We start from the raw sequence: 18,559 nt of genomic DNA, 5'->3' as shown, positions 1-18,559 counted from the left end.
GTCAATCCTTCCCATGGTGGCAGGCGGTGCCGTTGTTGGGCCAGTTTCAGCTGCAGCAATCTGCCGAAATGCCTCTGGAGGGCTGACACCAACAGTGCGTAGCTGTTGCACTGGTCACCGGGCACATCCAGCAGAACCTAGAAGGCCTTCCCTTCCAGAGCCACTGTGAGGTGGCCTTCCATCTCCATTTGGGACCAGCCATTCACCCAGGCCGCCATTTGGAACTGGCCCTCATACAGTTGCCACGGTACCTCCTTGTTGTAGCGGCTCAGCCACACTGGTGCCCACTGGTGCATGAATAGCCAGCTGGTCCCTGCTGGTCCAACTTCCCATTCCTGCCACTTCAGCTCAGGGAGATAGTCCCTCTTCCACCAGGCAGGCCACCACTGGCCCTCAGAAAGGCTGTGGTCGCCGATGGCGCCGAGGAGCTAGCTGCTGCTTGCCCCCAGGAGGCACTTAAGGGTGTCGCTTATCTGCTGAGGGAACCAGTGCTTCTCTGAGTCAGACGGGTGCTGTAGGTCTCTGTCAATCCTTCCCACTCTAACACCAATTGTAGCGTGGCAGGTTCGGTGAAGATGTAGACATGAACTCAGGCTCTTTTAGTACAAGACTCAGTGCTTTATTAGTCAGACATGTGTCTGGCACAGCAACAGCCACACAAGAAATACGACAAGACAAAGCAGGATGCAACACACAAGGGTCATTTCGGGTACAGGTACGTGGGTATAGGGTGGTAAGTGGGTACAGGTATAAAAGGGGTGCAAACTAGGGATAACTATTTCACCTTACACAGTGTACCCCCATTCCGGATGGTCAGTGGCACTGGCCAGAGGCTCCCTTAGTCCCTGCCTTGGTTGCTATTCCCGTCCTGCCCTTCGCCGTGCACTTTAGCCGGGCATTCTTCAACTGCAATGCCAGGCAAGGGTGCCACAATATTTTCTATGTTTAGAGAGCATTGTGAAATGACTATATATGGTCTATATCAGTGGTTCTCAAACTGTGGTACGCGTACCGGCAGTGGTACGCAGAGTGCCGCAAGGTGGTACGCCAAATGACCCTGGAACTGTGTCGTGTGCGCTGAAAAATCCGGACGGGTTTTCATATTTTTTATTTTAATATGTGTCGAATACGCAGCCTACGTACTACGATACAGTGCGCGCTAATACTTCAGTGGACACAAGAGATACTCTGAAATTCTATACCACTCTATAGGAATGCGTGCTACGGACGCAAGTGACCAATTGTATTTAAAAAAGCTACTGTATCTCCAGCAAATAGGGAGGAAGGAGAATGTGCGTGATTTTGGAACAATGCCAATGTTGTAAATGCAAGAATGCATAGAAATACGTGCTATGAACGCTGGTAATCTTGTGAGCACAGGAAACCTTGATAGATAACAGAAAAATATTTAAGAACTGTTAATTTGGGAAAAATACACCGAGTGTCTCTGTGTTTCGCTCCCATGCGCATGAAGTAAAAACTTTAAATAAATACGGAAATAAAAACAGAAACGCAGAAAAATGCAAACTTGCGGATTGCTAAAGCAGGTAAGCCACACTATTTTTGAAGAACCTTATTTACCGTTGGCAAAAGACATGTATTATGTGTGGAGAAAAAGCTGCTAAACAGCTCGACCTGCTGCCCCCCCCGAAAGACACAGTCATTCATAGAATTATTGAAATGAAGGATTATATCAAAAGTACACTGATAGAGTGCGTTAAGATGAGCAGATGTTTTTCACTGCAATTAGATGAGTCTGTAGTCGATTTGGCCAATTTGCTCGTTAGATACGAGTTTGAGGGTACATCCCGTGAGGACTTTCTGTTCTGTAAACCGCTACCAACAGGAACTACAGGAGAACACATATTTCAGCTTCTCAATTCATTTATCGAAGAGAATGGCATCGACTTGATAAAGTGTGTCGGAGTTTGTACAGACGGTGCTAGAGCAATGACAAGCCGACATAACGGAGTAGTTGCATGAATTAGAGAGGTTGCTCCAGAAATTAATGAACGCATTGCAACATCCACCGCGAGACCTTTGCCATCAAGAAAATGCCTGACGATTTAAAATCTGTTAGACTCTGTTGTGAATTGTATCAAGACTCGAAAAATTAATTCACATCTGCTTTGCTCGACTAAACAGGCTCACCCCTCTCACTGAAATGGTGCTTTTTTATTAGTTGTTGTTACTGTTTTTTTTTCTGTAAAACACTTTGAGAAGCCATCTTTAAAGGCGCTATATCAAATAAAGTTTATTATTATAATATTTATTATATGTATGTGTGAGTGTGTGTGCACGCGTGCTCATGTTGGTCATTGAGAATTTCTGGGGTTACTATGAGATGATGACTTGTAGGTGGTACTTGGATGCTTTGGTTGGATTAGGGGTGGTACTTGGTCCAAAAAGTTTGAGAACCACTGGTCTATATAAAACAATTAATGGGAAATAAGATCCTACTCACACTACATCAATAATAAACACTGATTTAAATTTAATCAAGACAATATGTTGATTATTAACACACTGTCATTATTAAGCAATGTGAAATGTTTTTACCATGACCTATACTCTAAGTACAAAACTAAGCTGAAGTTGTTTGCAGATCAAAGTCAAACCATTCACCTTAAATGTTGTTTTTGAAGATTTTTTTTGTTTCCAAATAGCTTGTTTAAACTAGGCTATTATCATAAAAGACTCCTCTAGGGAATAATTAACTCAAAGTTTAATTTGCTGCATTGTTTAGTCAAGTATTTAAAATGTAAAAATTCAAGCTTCTTGAGAAAGATATTTTAGAGAAGCAGCTCTACAGATATGTATCCATTTACGTTTTTATTAATTTTATTTGTAGAGAGTGTAAAACTATGACTGCCAGCGTACAAAACAGTGTACTGTACATACCATGATGCACAGATGTGTGTTAATAAGATAGGCAATCCTCTTCTGTGAGATTTACTGTAAGTCTATTTGCAGTGCAGTATATTTGGGGAGTCCTGGGAATGCCATTTACTGGCATATGGTAAAATAAAAAGTAGAAGAAAGAAAGAAGAAAAAGAACACAACGTTTTGGCCATGGAGCCTTCTCCAGGTGTTGACACCTGATGAAGGCTCCACGGCCGAAACGTTGTGTTCTCTTTCTTCTTTTTTTCAGCATGGAATAAACCTATTACTTGTTCCTTTGCAGCCTACGCATGCTGACGCAGCTACCCACCTGAACTATATGGTAAAGGGACAGGTGTCAATAGTTCTAATTCCTTTAATCTCCTATCATACAGTACATATACAGTATGGCATGGGCACTGTGTGGAACTTCTGTAAAAGCACATCTTTATTTGGAAAAACAACCTGGAACACTATTTTCATGGATGAACACTATATTCAAGCTATCATGTGAAATGGACTGGATTGTTTACTTTTGTATTAAAAGGGGAATTGCAGTCCCAGTTTCACAGTCCAGTTATTAAATCTCGGTAACAACATAAATTCATTGACGGTATAGAAAAAACTGACAAATAAGTGTAAGTACAGGTTGTGCAGCAGATATTTCACCGCAAAAAGTTTCCAATGTAATCTGCATGTAGAGTTAACAAGTAAGTTCCATTTATCAGCAAAACTGTCTTGAAGTCTATATTTAAAAATGTTATATTTTAGATATAAATATAAAATATATATATATATTTACAAGCCTGCTTGTGTACAGTGTAATAGGAATGCTTCACATCATCGAAAGTCTTGTTGCCTCATTTTGAATCCCAGAACATGGTGCTGTGCGTAGCTGGACATTTTGTCTGTTTTGTGATGTAAATTGGAGGTTTGACAAGTTACATTGTAGATTTTACTTTTAGTGTGGTTTGAAATGCACTCATCAATACTGATTCTGCACTTATCTTTCTAACCCTGAAATATAAAAACAGCATTGCAGTTTGCCTTTAACACCAAGGGCATAAAAAAATCTTGCTTTCCGATCATTTTCATGTCTCACATTTCAATATGTATATAAATCCATATCACAAAGTTATCACTATTACCTTTGCATTTAATGTCATACAAAAAAGTTAAGGAGGAAGAATCAAGGTACCATTCCTGCTAAATATATATTCATATATCATATAATTCATAGCAACTTTTGCTTGCTGTTAAAATCATTCAAACCATGAAAGGTGTATTTATAACAACAAGTTAACAACAAGTTCAGGTGGGTATCTGCGTCAGCATGCAGCATGCTGGAAAGTAATAGGTTTATTCTGTGATGAAAAGAGAAGAAAGAAAACAAAGTTTCTGCTGTGGAGCCTTCATCACCCACAGCCGAAACGTTGTGTTTTCTTTCTTCTCTATTCAGCATAGAAAAAAACCTATTACTTGTTCCTTTATAACAACTATGTACACATGAATACATAATCACAGGTTTGTGATCACTGACAGACAGAACACATTGTTGGGTATGTAACAGTTAAGTTTTTTTCTTTTTGCCCTATGATCAATGTGTTTACATAACATATTGATTCAAGGAGCTATTTAAACAAAAGAAAAAAAGTTATGTGTGGTGACTACAGAAACTAACTAGCAAGCACATTCTCTCCTTTGTGTGGGTTTTTGTGGGTTTTAATGTGTGCTATTCAGTCTGGTCAACAGAGTTGCACAGTAACTAAAATGGTATCTTCACACGTTGTTTTGTTTTTTCTTATATGGGGTTGTGTTGATGTTTTAACAAAAACATCAGGTAGGTGATTCTAATAATTCTATTATTCTACTCTTTAGTCATTAAAAAAGGTTTAGTACTAGGTGAGAGAGAAAGATAAAAGTAATATTGATACAGTTCTTATAGATATTAATATTGTGTGGTTTTGTAATCACAAGAATCTTATTATTGTTTTTTGATAATGACTTTTTTATAAAGAATTTCAACAATTATTTTTCATAGGGTATCTTTCTCATAATGCAACAATAACTATATATTCTTCCAAAATAAATATCATACTGTATATTTCACTTATGCAGTAAATCTCTACATCTAACTAGCATATTAATTTTATTTGAGAAAGTCAGAAAACATATGTACCAAGTGCTGTGTTTGAAACCGAATAGGATTCTGTTACTTTTCAGTAACACATTTATGTTACTTTTATGTTATCTTGAGCTTCTAATTGGAACGTTTTCGCTATTCTTGTGCATTCTTGCAGCCTGCTCATACATCCCAAACGTTGCCAATGCTTATGTTTCGAAAGAATATGTGAAGGATAACTACACAAATGGAGATTTATTATATTTCACTTGTCACTCTGGATATGTTTCAAGAGGAAGAATTAGTTACAAGTGTGAAAAACAATACTGGGTAGTACATCGTCCTGGAAGGTGTGAACGTAAGTACGTAATGAAATTTAAAAAAATAAAACTATAAAATTAATATAAAACTATATGATATTTATGCATGTATAGTACATTTCTAAGGCTAAACAGCATCCAGTTGGTTGTTCCATTAAAGGCAAAATGCATTTATTGTACAAATACCAATACATTTTGAATATGATCAAAATTAGTCTGAAAAGGAAACTCCATGTGATGACAGACACTAAGTCTCTGTGATTAACAAACAAATTGTTATGGGATGTATCCAACAGAAGCCCTTCTTTTTAATAAATGTTTTTTTTACTTTAATTTTTGTGTGTTGCAGTTCAGATTCCTCTGAAGTTTTTTCATTCGTAAAATACAAAATCATATTTCCTATGCAGAATTTATCAAATTAATTTCTCCAATGTGTTTCACTTTTTAGCAAAGCAGTGTGGACATCCTGGAGATGTATTAAATGGGCGTTTTCAGTTAATACATGGTGCAGACTTTGTATTTGGAGCTGAAATTCAATATATCTGCAATGAAGGGTAGGTTTTGCACACATATCAGCATTTCAAACTCTATTTGGTGGTTCAGATACACTATAATTAAGACAGAAAAGATATGTGACTGTAATGAATGAACATTATTGGCATAAATGACCTGGCCGAGGTGAATTAAAACCCATTCAGAAGGATAAAGTTGTCAGATCCCTTCCTTTTAATTGAGGATGAGCCAGGGTGAAAATGGGATGGAAGGAGGGATGTTAAAATGAAATGCACAAGTGAGTAAACCTGATATTTATACATAGTTGGTAGAAGTGGGTGAGATTAGGGCTTGACCTTTTCACACACTTTTTTGAAACATGAACAGAAAATGTGACAAATGTGATCAGTATATTTGCTTTTTAACTGTCAAGAAACTTAACACAGTTGTGATTAGATTTACCAAGGTATATACCATTTGTATAATGCATTATTATTCCCATTTTCTAGGCAATTTTGCGCAAAGTAGGTAATTATAGGTTATTATAATATTCCTGCACATAAGAATGATTTTAGCAGACTTCAGTATTTATACTGTATTTATGTAATGCAATGCAAAGTAAAAAATAAAAGTTACTAGACATACACCTCTCATTAGGATCTGAAAAAGCTGTGACTGGAAAAAAAGCGAGTTTAAATTTTGTGCCTCTGCATCTGTCCAAGCAATAATAGAAACAAACAAAAATAATTAAACCTCTAATTTGAATTTTCATTACTCAGCTATCAGATGGCAAGCCAAAGGGATACCAAAACTTGCAGAGCAGATGGATGGAGTCAAAATACCCCTCATTGTGAAGGTAACATTTTCATTACAACTGAAGCAACAAAGGTCCAATTTTTATTTAAGAAAATAAAAGTTTGAATGATTAAATTGGACACTTTTATCCCTGAAAGAAGATAAATAACAGCAAGTACTGTTATGAAGAATACAAACTATAACTTTAACATTAATTTAAAAAAGAGCATAAATGGAAGAAGGTGAATATTCTTTCAAAACATTGTAACACTTTTGGCGACATTTTTAAATGAACAAGAGTACCCCTTTAAAAATCACCAACAATATTAAAATGAATCACTAAGAATACACGTACATAAAATAGCTAAACAATAATGTGATATTTCAGTTGTATATTTGGTAAATCAGGAGTAGATCCTAACTAAAAGTTAATTTTGTATTAAATAGATTTTGTGTTTAAAACTTTCTCTTTAAAGATCTGTTCAAGAAATTAGACTATTACATTTCCCAACCAATCTCAAAGAATAGTTTAATGCTTTTATTCCAATCAATAAATGTTTTCACCATGTGAATGTTTTTCATTATTGTTATTTTAATATACAGAAGATAAGAAAGATTATGAATGTGAATAATCTGGTTTGTTTTTTTTCTTGTTCCTTGGATTGAGTCATTTCTGGATAAAAACTTATATGTCTATTTCAACAACTTGGATAGCTTGTCCTAAACTTTCACAACCCATGTTGTATGAAATATTTAATACTTGATCTAGACAAACTTGCGTGAAAAAGAGTTGTCTTTATTGTTTTCATTATATATATATACTGTATATCTTCTTTGTCTAATTGTTATTTGAACATACCTTAATATTTCCCAGTTTACAATTTAGTAAGTAAACATGACATTTAAAAATCAAATAAAATAATAATTTCCTGAGCTGTGTAAATTTATTATCTTAAATGTAATTTCTATTAGTGGTCAAGTGCATTTTGGAAGAAACAACGGATGACATAATTGTTAAGGGAGTGCCGGAAAATAATGAGCCCATTCCATATGGAAGTGCATTGCTTTTTGAATGTGCTTCTCCTAATACACACTTGAATGGAGAATCTCAAATTTTTTGTACCGCAAATGGGAATTGGAGTAGCCCATTTCCTACATGTAAAGGTAAGGTTTGTGGCTTTTACGTCACCTTTTATTCCTGATTTCAAACAAAAAACTCAAGAAGCCTTGGCTGTTTTGTTTTAGTTTCTTTGTTTTACCTCAATCCACTTGATCGGGTAGTGAGAGACAATACAGAGTAGTGGCTAGGGCTCCAGACTCTTAGTTGGAAAGTTAAGAGTTGAAATCCCACTGCAGACCCGACTGAGGAAGGTACCTTATCCCCAGCCTGTGCAGCCCAATCAGCTATGCAAATGGTTACTAGAACTGTTGGAGACTGCGGTTTAATGGACTAGTATCCCATCCAAGGGGAGAAGGAGTTATATCACCTAAGTATGCTTAACAATACAGAAGCCAGGATAAGATCCAGCCTGATGAGACTCTGACCTTAAGTATGGACATTTGCCAGGTGTGTAAATTACTGTGGGAATTATAGGTGGAAGGTAAACCACAGACCTTTCATGGTTTAAAGATTGATATTTTAATGCAGCACCTATTTGTTCTGTTTTATGTTCTTTTTAAATCTTAGATGGGAGACAAATGCAAAACAATGTACATTTATAATGTGCAAGTTTTAATTTCTGTTTTGACTCATTACCTGATTGTTTATGTTATGTTATGTTTATACAAACATTGAAGAACAGCCATTTCCATCATAACTATTAAAAACCAGGAATACTGCAGATATTAACATTTGAATTGACATTTTAATAAAAGATGTATTGTAGCTATAATTGAAATGAATGAGGGTGCTGTTTTACAAATAACAGTTTAAGAACCTTTTTCATGTAACATTTGAAAATACAGTAAATAGAAATTGTTGTTTTTACTATTGACCAATCACTATTTGCCTTCAACTCCTTAGTTTTGTCCTGTGGCAGCCCACCAGATGTACATAAAGGAAAATTGCTTTCCCCAAGAAAGAAATCCTACAGAGAAGGGGAAAAGGTGGAATATGAATGCGAAAACAAGTTTCATTTTCAGGGACAAAGTTATGTGCAATGTAGGCGTGGGAGGTGGACAACAACACCAGTGTGCTGTGAGTAACTTTGATGTTTCATGGTGAAAACAGAATGATATGATATTGTGGCAATGCAAATTGTAAGCTTCAGGCAATATTGTTAATATTGTTAATCAATGTTGGAAAATGTCAAAAGTGTGGTAACATTGCAATAGCATTGTACCATTATAGTGACAATAGAATAATCTTGTAATGCTGTACACAATAGGGTGGCACAATGGCGCAATGGTTAATAATAATTAATTACACTTGTATAGTGCATTTCTGGACACTGCACTCAAAGTGCTTTATAAGTAATGAGGACTCCCTTCCACCACCACCAATGTGCAGCACCCACCTGGATAATGCAACGGCAGCCACAGTGTGCCAGTACACTCGCCAGCTATCAGTGATGAAGCCAATTCATAGATTATTATGAATAGGGGATTATTAGGAAGCCTAATAAGACACCTCGGTATCCAAGACAGGAAAATATCCAGAAAGCACATCATTGTTGTTATACAATTCTGGAGGAAATCCTTTGTGATATTTTACAGCACTCTTTTGTAGTCTTTAAAAGTGATTCTAGAAATGTTTAATTAATTTTGTGTCACACAAAAACTAATATTTTGCATTTTCACAGCAACAAAGTTCCAATTACTGTATAAAACAAGGAGATATGTCCACTCTGGTGCAACAGAAAGACATTTACAAACATATAAAACACTGCTACACTTCACCTCATAATGGCTTCTCTTGTCTTTCACCTTAACTGGCACTCATGCTCTTTGTGAAAAAAAGCACATCTTTCGCATTGTTTTCTGGAAGAAAATTGAAATAGCAGTCGAAAGATATGGAAGTGACATGCAGAAGATCACAGAATTGATGTGGAACACTGAAAACGTAGCTTGTAAAGCCTGAATTATGGTTTCCACAATGACACATTAACACAATGGTGTTGCAATGGCTCATATTTTTAGCTGAGAATTTGTAAATTAGTTGAATTATTTGGAAATTCTGACATGCTAATAACATGTGAGTTATAAAAATATTTTATTTTAGCTGGGTATAAGTAAGTTCATTTTAGTATTAAAAAATTATACTGCAACAAAAAACTGCAAATCCTGAACCGAAACTGAAAACGAAAACATTCCATTATTCAAAGAACAAATGGTAATCTCCATAAAATTTGGTGTTTGTTAGGGGAGGTGATAACATATTTTCCTGTTTCAGTCTATTTCCTGACATTACAGTTTCAATCTATATTTTATGTTTAGCACCAACATTTTGTGGACAGCCTCCAGTTGTCACAAATGCAGATATTGAAGGCTGGACAAAGTCTAGCTATGATTCTGGTGATCGTGTTACATACAGATGTCAAAAGTTTTACATAGTGGAAGGATCAAATACAATTACATGTACAAGAGGAGAATGGACTACTCTACCTAAATGTTTAGGTATGTAATTATTTTAACCTTAATATTGACCTCATTATTTTCCTTATTCACTAGTGTTAAATATGTTTTAAACAACAGTGAGAGAAAATAACATTCAATTTCAGTTCCAGGTTTCAATTTAAATTAAAATCAATCAATAAAAATGATCAAATCGGTCTTGTTTTCTGAGGTGGCTCATATGATAGCTCAACCCTCTACTATAGATTTGTAATCATTCTCCATTTTGCCAAATCCTTTTTTAAATGCAAGGAGGCATAGCTTGTCTTTTACAACAATGTAAATTCATACATGTCATTAAGAAGAATTGCTTGCAGAAAAACAGCTCAGTCATGGAGTGGTGGACAATTACTTCATGCTGCTATAGATAACCTATTTATTACATAGCAAAAATAGCAAAAATGGTATGATATTCATGCGATATGTACTGTACTTGCACAAATGAAAGTAACTGTCATTCCTGATTACAAGAAGTAAACTAACATAACCTAGTAACCTAGCAAGTATATAATTTCTATTGTTAGAAAATGTTTTTCCCATCATCACTGACAGGGAAGGAAAATTTACGTAGATTGAAAATGATTAAAATGAAGACATTGTGCACGTTTTTAGCACATTTGATCAGGGAAGGCACTTGTTTGGAAGACAAGTCAAGCCCCATATCCAGACATTGTGAGTTCAAGTCTGGGATGTGTACAAATCAGCACAGTACTGATGAATAACCTTGAGCTGGACACTGTATCCCCAGTTTGCCATGGAACAGTGACCACTGTGACTTCTTCATTGTAAAGAGTTAGCTGAAAGACATGTGCAGCTACTGTATATCAGCAATGTTATTGAATTGTACAGTATGTATTCATGTTTCTTTCTGCATGTACTGATTGTTTCATTTCTTTTTAGAACCATGTACTGTGACACTGGATGACATGAAGAGAAATAATCTGAGGCTCAGATTTAGAGAATCAGAACTGGTATTTATCAAACACGACGAATCTTGTGAGTTTGCGTGTATTGATGGCAAATCTCTAAAAGGAAATAATCCACTTAGATTAAAATGCAATGATGGTAAAGTTAATCTACCTGTTTGTGGATAAAGGCTCTGAGCATTGTTGCAGAGTACCTTCAACATAACTAATTAAAAAGTAGACTGCTTAATTTGTCTTTAAATAAAATTCTTGTTTATTAATGCATATCACAGTATTTGTTGCAATAAATACATGAACCGTAATTCATTGAACAAGATTGGAAACTACCATTAAACTGTTCAAAGTACAGTAAATGACAAAGCACAGTATGTTCCTGCATTAAACTTCTTGCAATATCAAACATGTATTGTCACCCAACATTGTGAATATTTCCTTCATATCTTGATCAACTGACATGTTATGTAAGCACCAGCATTTTTTTTGGAACTGTTATTGTTTTGAGAATTATCATACTGAAACGTTATACTTCAGAAATCTTAGTCCTTGCCAATAAACTATCTAATCTCAAAAAGTGTTGCATTCTTCAATATCGCTGTCTAAACTGAAATATACAGTGTATGTTTAGGAGATACCAGTGATTAACTTATGGCAGAGTGATATGAAACATCAAGCTTCCCAAGAACAGATTCAGAAGCCATTCAGTAAACTAACTCTGTGTTGCCCAGCTTATTCTGTCTACATAAATCACCAGGCACTGAAACATGCATATACAGTACATACTGATGCTCAGCTATTCCCCCATTCTTCATCAAAAACCAGGCCTTCACAAATTTCTGTTCCTGTTTGGCCTAGGATGCTTCCCAATAAACAACTCCTGCATCCCAGACACAGAATCAGGTGGTTTGCTGTTTTCTCTCTCTCTCACTCTCTGAGATCTCCCATCTATCTTTCTGTCTGCTGGTGTTAAGACACAGAAGTACCTTGGGGCTCAACCAGCGGCATCTATACTGTTAAGAGAAGATATTCTGCTACAATGACAAGTGATGCCTTAATGCACAGATGCTAATTCTTCTATTAACTCAGAGCAAATTACCTCGCTATGTTCCTCGGCAGCACACTTTATTCCCTTTGAACCCGGCAGATGAACTATCGCATAGCCCACCTGTCCAGCACCTGTGACGCCCCTAATAGAGTATAAGTTGTATATTTTCTCAAGTCTCCCAAGTAAAACAGCCCTGTTGATCACAAACAAGAGCTCTCACTCTCTCAAGATGAAATACTAAACACATAAATAAAACCTACAATAATGTTTTTAATTAAATAGAAATATAAGTAGTCGTCTTAAAGATTTCCCATGAACATTACATTGAACCGAGTATAGCAGGTATTATTTCCAAAAGCTAAAAAACAATATTAAAAGATTACTAGAAACAGCTGGAGGGAGTTCCAAAGTTCATACATCACATACAGTAATTTCTTCAAATAATTACAAACCCTCATCAGATCATAAGTTGTCAAGCTTTTATTTGAGAAATGAAGGTGTCTTTTGTAAACAATTTTCAATAATATTATAGCACACTCTAAATTGATTGAAATTGTCGAAGTAGTAGAAAAAAGCATGGGGGGGGCACTGTCTTTATTTTAAATAAGCATAGGTTTGACTGTGCAGGGGAGTCCGATCTCCCTGGCCAGGCAGGAAAACGCCAGTCTTGACTGTCCAGTAGGAGGCTGCAGGCCAATTTAACACACAAGCCTTCTGAGGGGTCTCCCTCATGGACCAGGTCAGGTGTGAGCTAACAACATGGTCTCCGGGAAAGGCATCTCTCTGAGGAAGTACCTGGATGTGGACAGAACTGGAGACCCAGGTGTCCAGTCCCGTCCATTTGGACTAGACTGACAGCGATCCATCTCTGTTCCCATGTCAGCTACTAGAAGGCTCTGGACAGCACAAGCATGGGCAGAGCTCCCATAGAGAGAATGAGAAAGCTGGACTACAGGAACAAGAATGGTTCCATGGGTTCCACTGGGGTGCTTGGAGGTGGCTCAGGAGTGAAGAGGAAAAGAAAAGAAAAAGAGGGTAACCAATGCACTGCAAGTGAGTTAGATGTGGCTGAGGCATCCCAAGATGAGCCCTGGAATATAGAACTAGTGAAGGTAGTCAGCAGTGAGTGCTGAGGACTGCTTGCATTGATCAACATTAAATCATAGCAATTTTCGTTAATTTAAATTATACAGAGAGGTATTAGAAATACAACAAATGCTGTTGGTTCCAGTACTCATTTGTCACCCTTTTAGTGCCTCTCAATATAAACAAAAAGTAGACAAAAATGTTCCCAAAAATCATTGATATTTGCTCTAAATGTGATTGAACTCTGAGTCAATGAACAACTTCAGAGTTTCATGTTAGTATTGTGCCAAGGTGTTTGACATTGTTTAACTGCTGATATCAACAGCAGTGCAGCACAGTTGGCCCAGTGGTTAGCAATGTGCCATCATCTCTCATGGGTCCTGGGTTTGAATCCAGTCTGTGGCTCCATCTACAGGGAGCTTATATTTTTTAACCATTTTAAATGGAGTGCACTGGTTTCCTCCCACCTTACAAACACATGCTGAGTATATCTCTTGGTACATAAACAAGGTGTCCTCCAGAGCATCACTGGAATTAAGAATTTGTTCCCTTTCATTTCAGAAATTTATCACCAATCAATGGAGAATCACCACTCCAAAGCCTTTAGGACTGAACATTCATACTAATACAGCTCACAGTACATCTTATTTCCATCTGCTTTACTGAGTTGTACTTTTCTACCATTTTGTCCTCAGAGAAGGACAAGGAATTAATGTCTTTTATTTTTTTTATATCTTTCTTATTGTTAATTGTGTGTGGGATTAGATTTTCTGTATTGATTCACACTCATGGTCTCTATCACCCTCACAAAGGGTATATAATAGAACCAGTTAAGTAAAGGCCCTTCTAAAGAAGGTTTTGAGTTTAGATTTGAAAGAGTTTAGAGCATACCAAGCCTTGTGGAGCATTTAAATGAAATAGGATCACTTATCAGCCATATACAATTTCTTGTAGTAGGAATTTCTCTTTTCGCATACCCCAACTTGCTCCATCAGACACACAGACAGGGAGAGAAGCTTGGGGTCAGGGTCTAGGGTCAGCCATTTATACGGCACCCCTGGAGCAGTTGGGGTTAAAGGCCTTGCTCAGGGGCCCAACAGAGTAGGATTCCTCTGCCGGCTGCAGGATACGAACCAGCAACCTTCCAGCCACAGGCGCAGATCCTTAGCCAAAGGTGAGTATGAGGATTTTGAAGGTCTGATAGGAAGTCTGATAAAATCTAATAGGAAGTCACTGCAAGGACTCCAGGATAGGAGTAATGTGATCACTTTAGCAAATTAAACATGTCAAGCCTAAGACCTCTGCTTAGAAATGTCCATTTTTGATGTGGATTCAGATTTCATTTCTCCTCATTTCAATGAATGTATGTTGGTTTGGATCACTTTTCAGTTCTATCCCTTAGTTAGCTTCAGCTTTTTAGCACCCATTAATTATCTCCAATCTAACCTATATTTGTTCTACCAGTTTTACCTCAGTATCTAGATCCACACTGGTAAAAGCAGCTAAGGTAATCCTTTTAAAGCTCTGGTGTAACATTATGGATATGTGATAATCATGTTGAGTACTCCTACCCTGGAAACAATGAGCAAATATTTTGCTTCTTGTCTGGCTTTTACACTCCATAAAACCAAATGGATATTTGATGTGTGGATGGGTTGGAAAAACCTGTTCACAATTCAATCCATACAGAAGTGAGGAAAGTCAGCTGTCATGTTATATCAGCTAGCATGTTGATAACTAATTCCCTTCCAAAGTATACACTTTTTCTAATTAGATTTAGAATTCTTCAATATAACAAATATTTTGATTGCCACTGCTTCTTTAGTTAAAACACAAGCTTGAGTTATAACAGCCAATAAAAAATGTATATAAAAATGAGAAGAGTAAATTTAATTTGGACTCACTTATACAGTTGCCCTTCATAATTTCACAAGATCCAACTATTATATTTTACTTGAATTGCATATTGTTCTTAATTTATTATTACTTTCAGGTCCTTTTTTTGTAAACTCTTTCAGTATTTAATACAATCACTTGCATGTTGTATAAAAGAAAGCATATTAATATAAATGTAATGTATGTACTGTAATATAAAAGAAAGCTATACATATACAGTATATAGCTTATTACAGACAGTAATATTTAAATTGGAATATTTCAGAAACAACTACTAAGTAGATACAATTGCAACAAATAGATTATTGCTGTTTTAGGCTGATCATTTTCTTAACACCTCTTTTTACTTTTGCGTAACACATTAAAATTCCTTTTGAAAATACAATACCTAAGAACTGGTTAAAATATTAACTTAATTGAACATTTCTTTTAACTCTTCAATGCTATCACAGATCTGTTCGAGGCCACCAGAAGTAAGCAATGGACAAATGATTTCATTACAAAAGACATCCTATGAAAATGAGGAGAAAGTTGAATACATACAGTATGTCAGAAGAATTATAATTTTAAAGGACAAAATTATCTGCAATGTCAGCAGTGGATGTAGACTACACACTACACACTACACCATTGTGCTATAAATATTCCATTGGCTAAATAACTCTCCAGAAACTTTGCAAAACTGTTAATCTTCAATATTAGTAACAGGTTACAAGGAATATTTTTACATAAAATACTGTAACGCATACGGCCACCAGTGAGTGTGTAAGAGCCGGCTTACCAGAGCAGTGTCATCACCGTCGTTCCCTGTGATAGCACTGGCCTGAGGGGAGATCTCTCTTTAGCTCAACTGGCTGGGTCCCTGTTGAGTGACGCCAGAGGCCTTGGTTCGAGTTCCCGACGGTGGGGGGCCGACCTGAAGCTGCAGCAGGCAAGGGCGCCCACGTGAACCCCGTAGCATTACAATACAATATTTTTTAAAAATGCAGAATTACTATTACAGGATGCAGCAATATTGTACCTTCATGACATAGGGATTATATGATGACAATACAGACATCTACACACAGAGGTTTACGGTCAAAATTTAATCATTTACATTTATATAGTGACATTCCAGCCAAACTCTAAATACCCTAATTTAAAACAATCTGCTCAACCAATAATTAGTAATATCGACATCATTAATTGGTTCACTGTAAAATTAGCAAATAATTATGTTGAGCATCTGAAAGCAAAGTTAGTACGTATGAGTACCAAGCTCCCATGTTTTCACATTACATCTTTCTATTATTAACAAAAGAAAAATGTTGAATTTTACAACATGAATTTGCACTTATCATAATACAGATTAGTTTTGATATTAAACTGATACAATTACAGCATGAATTACTAATGATGTGGTAATACAAGTAACAATTTACAGCACTTAGATAATATTATCTAAATCAGGGGTCTGAGTTCATGGATGGCCTAATGTCTTTCTGTTTTTTAGCTCCACATATGAACTCAGTTACATAGTTGATTTAAACAATTAGCTACAGAACTGTAATGCTTCTAACCTGGCCCTCCGGTGAATGATAGATAAACATTTCTTAAGCTTACATTTCTCCAATATACAAAATAATTTGGTTTTATTGTTTTTGCTAAATTTGCCGCCAAATCCTTTAATTTTACATTTTCACAACAGCCTAGTGTTAGAACAATCTTATTTTTAATGAGGAGAAATTGTGGAAATCCTATCCTGTTAATAACATGTAATCTAAAATATTTTAGTTGTGCAGCCTACTATCAAGAACTGATATCCTGTTACATCCCCTTCTTTGTTCATTAACATTAAATATTTATTTATTAACAAATGGTAAACATTTCTAAAAATGTCTTTTTTCAAATACTTTTAAGTTAAATTGACTGATATTCCAGTTTCTAGCTTTTTTTCTTATGATTAGCACCAGAATTATGTGGACCGCCACCAGCTGTCAAAAGCGCTGATACTGAAGGCTGGACAAAGTCCAGTTATGAATATGGTGAACTTATTTTTAAAATGGGAGGTTCAGATACTATAATATGTAGGAGAGGAGAATGGTCTACACCCCCAAAATGCTTTGGTGTGTATTTATTTTTCCTGTATTATTCTCCATTGTAACAATTTTATATTACAACATTGACAGAAAATTTAACTAACATTCCAGTTCTATCATATGAAACAAAAATATGAACGACATGAGTAAGGAAGTCACGTTCCTAAATATTTATTAGAATAATATGGCATAAATAGTAAACAACATTAATGATACATAAGATTTAGATTTTCCTTCTAGCTTTTAAGATCAAATCAGTCATGCTTAACAAAGAAATTAGTAATGACAGGTGTGAGACCTATGAAAAATCTTTGAAATAAGTGTTTGTACTATACTATTTACTATATTTCAAGATTTATTATCAATCTCCATTTTACATTTAACATTAAAATTAGAAATAAATTAAAATAAGGAATTTACTAACTCCTTGATAAATATAAGTTGTTATACTACTGTATGTCAATCCACGTGTCAGTACAAAGCATCGCTGGTAGAAAAAGCAGAAAAGGAAAATAAAATTAAAGAAAGAAACATAACATCTAGAGATTCAACCAGGATTTTTAAACGGAGTATAGAGGAGCCATAAAATTAGCTTTTATCCCACTGGCAAATCTGTAGGTGGATTATATTACTAAAAGGGTTTTGATAATTGTCATGTTTTAAAACATTAGTCAAACATTGATTAAAACCGATTTTACCGTAAACTTAACCATATTTTTCTAATCTATACTCCACATGGCACTTTGTCCAGTATATGCTGCCATGGAGTAAACTATTATCAGCAGGGGAAAATTCATTTCAGATTAAGGCACCACACTACACAAGTACACAGAAAAATTTTAATTCGCAACTAACAAACTACCACAGCCTAGTAACAACACAATTCTGATTGTTACACTTTCCCCGTTATTGAAGGGCACTGGAAACATTGCCTAGATTGAAAAGAATGGAATCTAGGAACACTTTTAGCATGTTTGATCAGGAAAGGCACTCATATGGGACATATTGACTCCTGCGGTCCAGATACTGTAGTTTGGGATGTGTACAAATCAGCATAGCACTGAGGTGTGACCCGGCTTGAGCTGGATATGGTATCCTCAGTTTGCCAAGGAAACTGGCAAACTGGCAAAGGCACTGAAGACCGATTTCTTCAGTGCTGTTAACAGAAATAAATATACAACTACTGTATACCAACGTTATTGAATTGTTTCTACAGCACAAAGAATGTTTTATTTCTTTTCAGAACTGTGCTTGTGACACTGGATGACATGAAGAGCACAAATATCAAACTAAAATATGGAGAAAGA

At 35.9% G+C, this 18,559-nt stretch overlaps 1 protein-coding gene across 1 annotated transcript; it reads left to right on the top strand.

Moving 5' to 3' along the window:
- The first annotated feature begins 4,523 nt into the window (after positions 1-4,523).
- Positions 4,524-11,718, top strand: LOC148652002 (complement factor H-related protein 1-like). Its single transcript, XM_088598457.1, has 8 exons — positions 4,524-4,720; positions 5,181-5,360; positions 5,771-5,876; positions 6,594-6,670; positions 7,582-7,773; positions 8,633-8,806; positions 10,045-10,224; positions 11,122-11,718. Exons 1-8 carry the CDS (start codon positions 4,606-4,608, stop codon positions 11,313-11,315), a joined length of 1,218 nt encoding a protein of 405 aa, XP_088454583.1. The 5' UTR covers positions 4,524-4,605; the 3' UTR covers positions 11,316-11,718.
- The last annotated feature ends 6,841 nt before the right edge of the window (positions 11,719-18,559 follow it).

This window comes from Lepisosteus platostomus, chromosome 11 (genome assembly GCF_059453375.1).
Source record: "Lepisosteus platostomus isolate fLepPlt1 chromosome 11, fLepPlt1.hap1, whole genome shotgun sequence".
NCBI lineage: Eukaryota > Metazoa > Chordata > Actinopteri > Semionotiformes > Lepisosteidae > Lepisosteus > Lepisosteus platostomus.
Note: the sequence above shows the minus strand (reverse complement) of the source record. Positions and strands in the feature narration are given on the sequence as shown.

What these genes read in the sequence shown, in the direction of transcription:
- LOC148652002 (XM_088598457.1), top strand. Translation starts at nt 4,606, where the DNA reads ATGTGTGCTATTCAGTCTGGTCAACAGAGTTGCACAGTAACTAAAATG. An exon ending in TCGTCCTGGAAGGTGTGAAC is followed by an intron (nt 5,361 to 5,770) that starts GTAAGTACGTAA and finishes TTCACTTTTTAG; the next exon opens with CAAAGCAGTGTGGACATCCT. An exon ending in GACAACAACACCAGTGTGCT is followed by an intron (nt 8,807 to 10,044) that starts GTGAGTAACTTT and finishes TTTTATGTTTAG; the next exon opens with CACCAACATTTTGTGGACAG.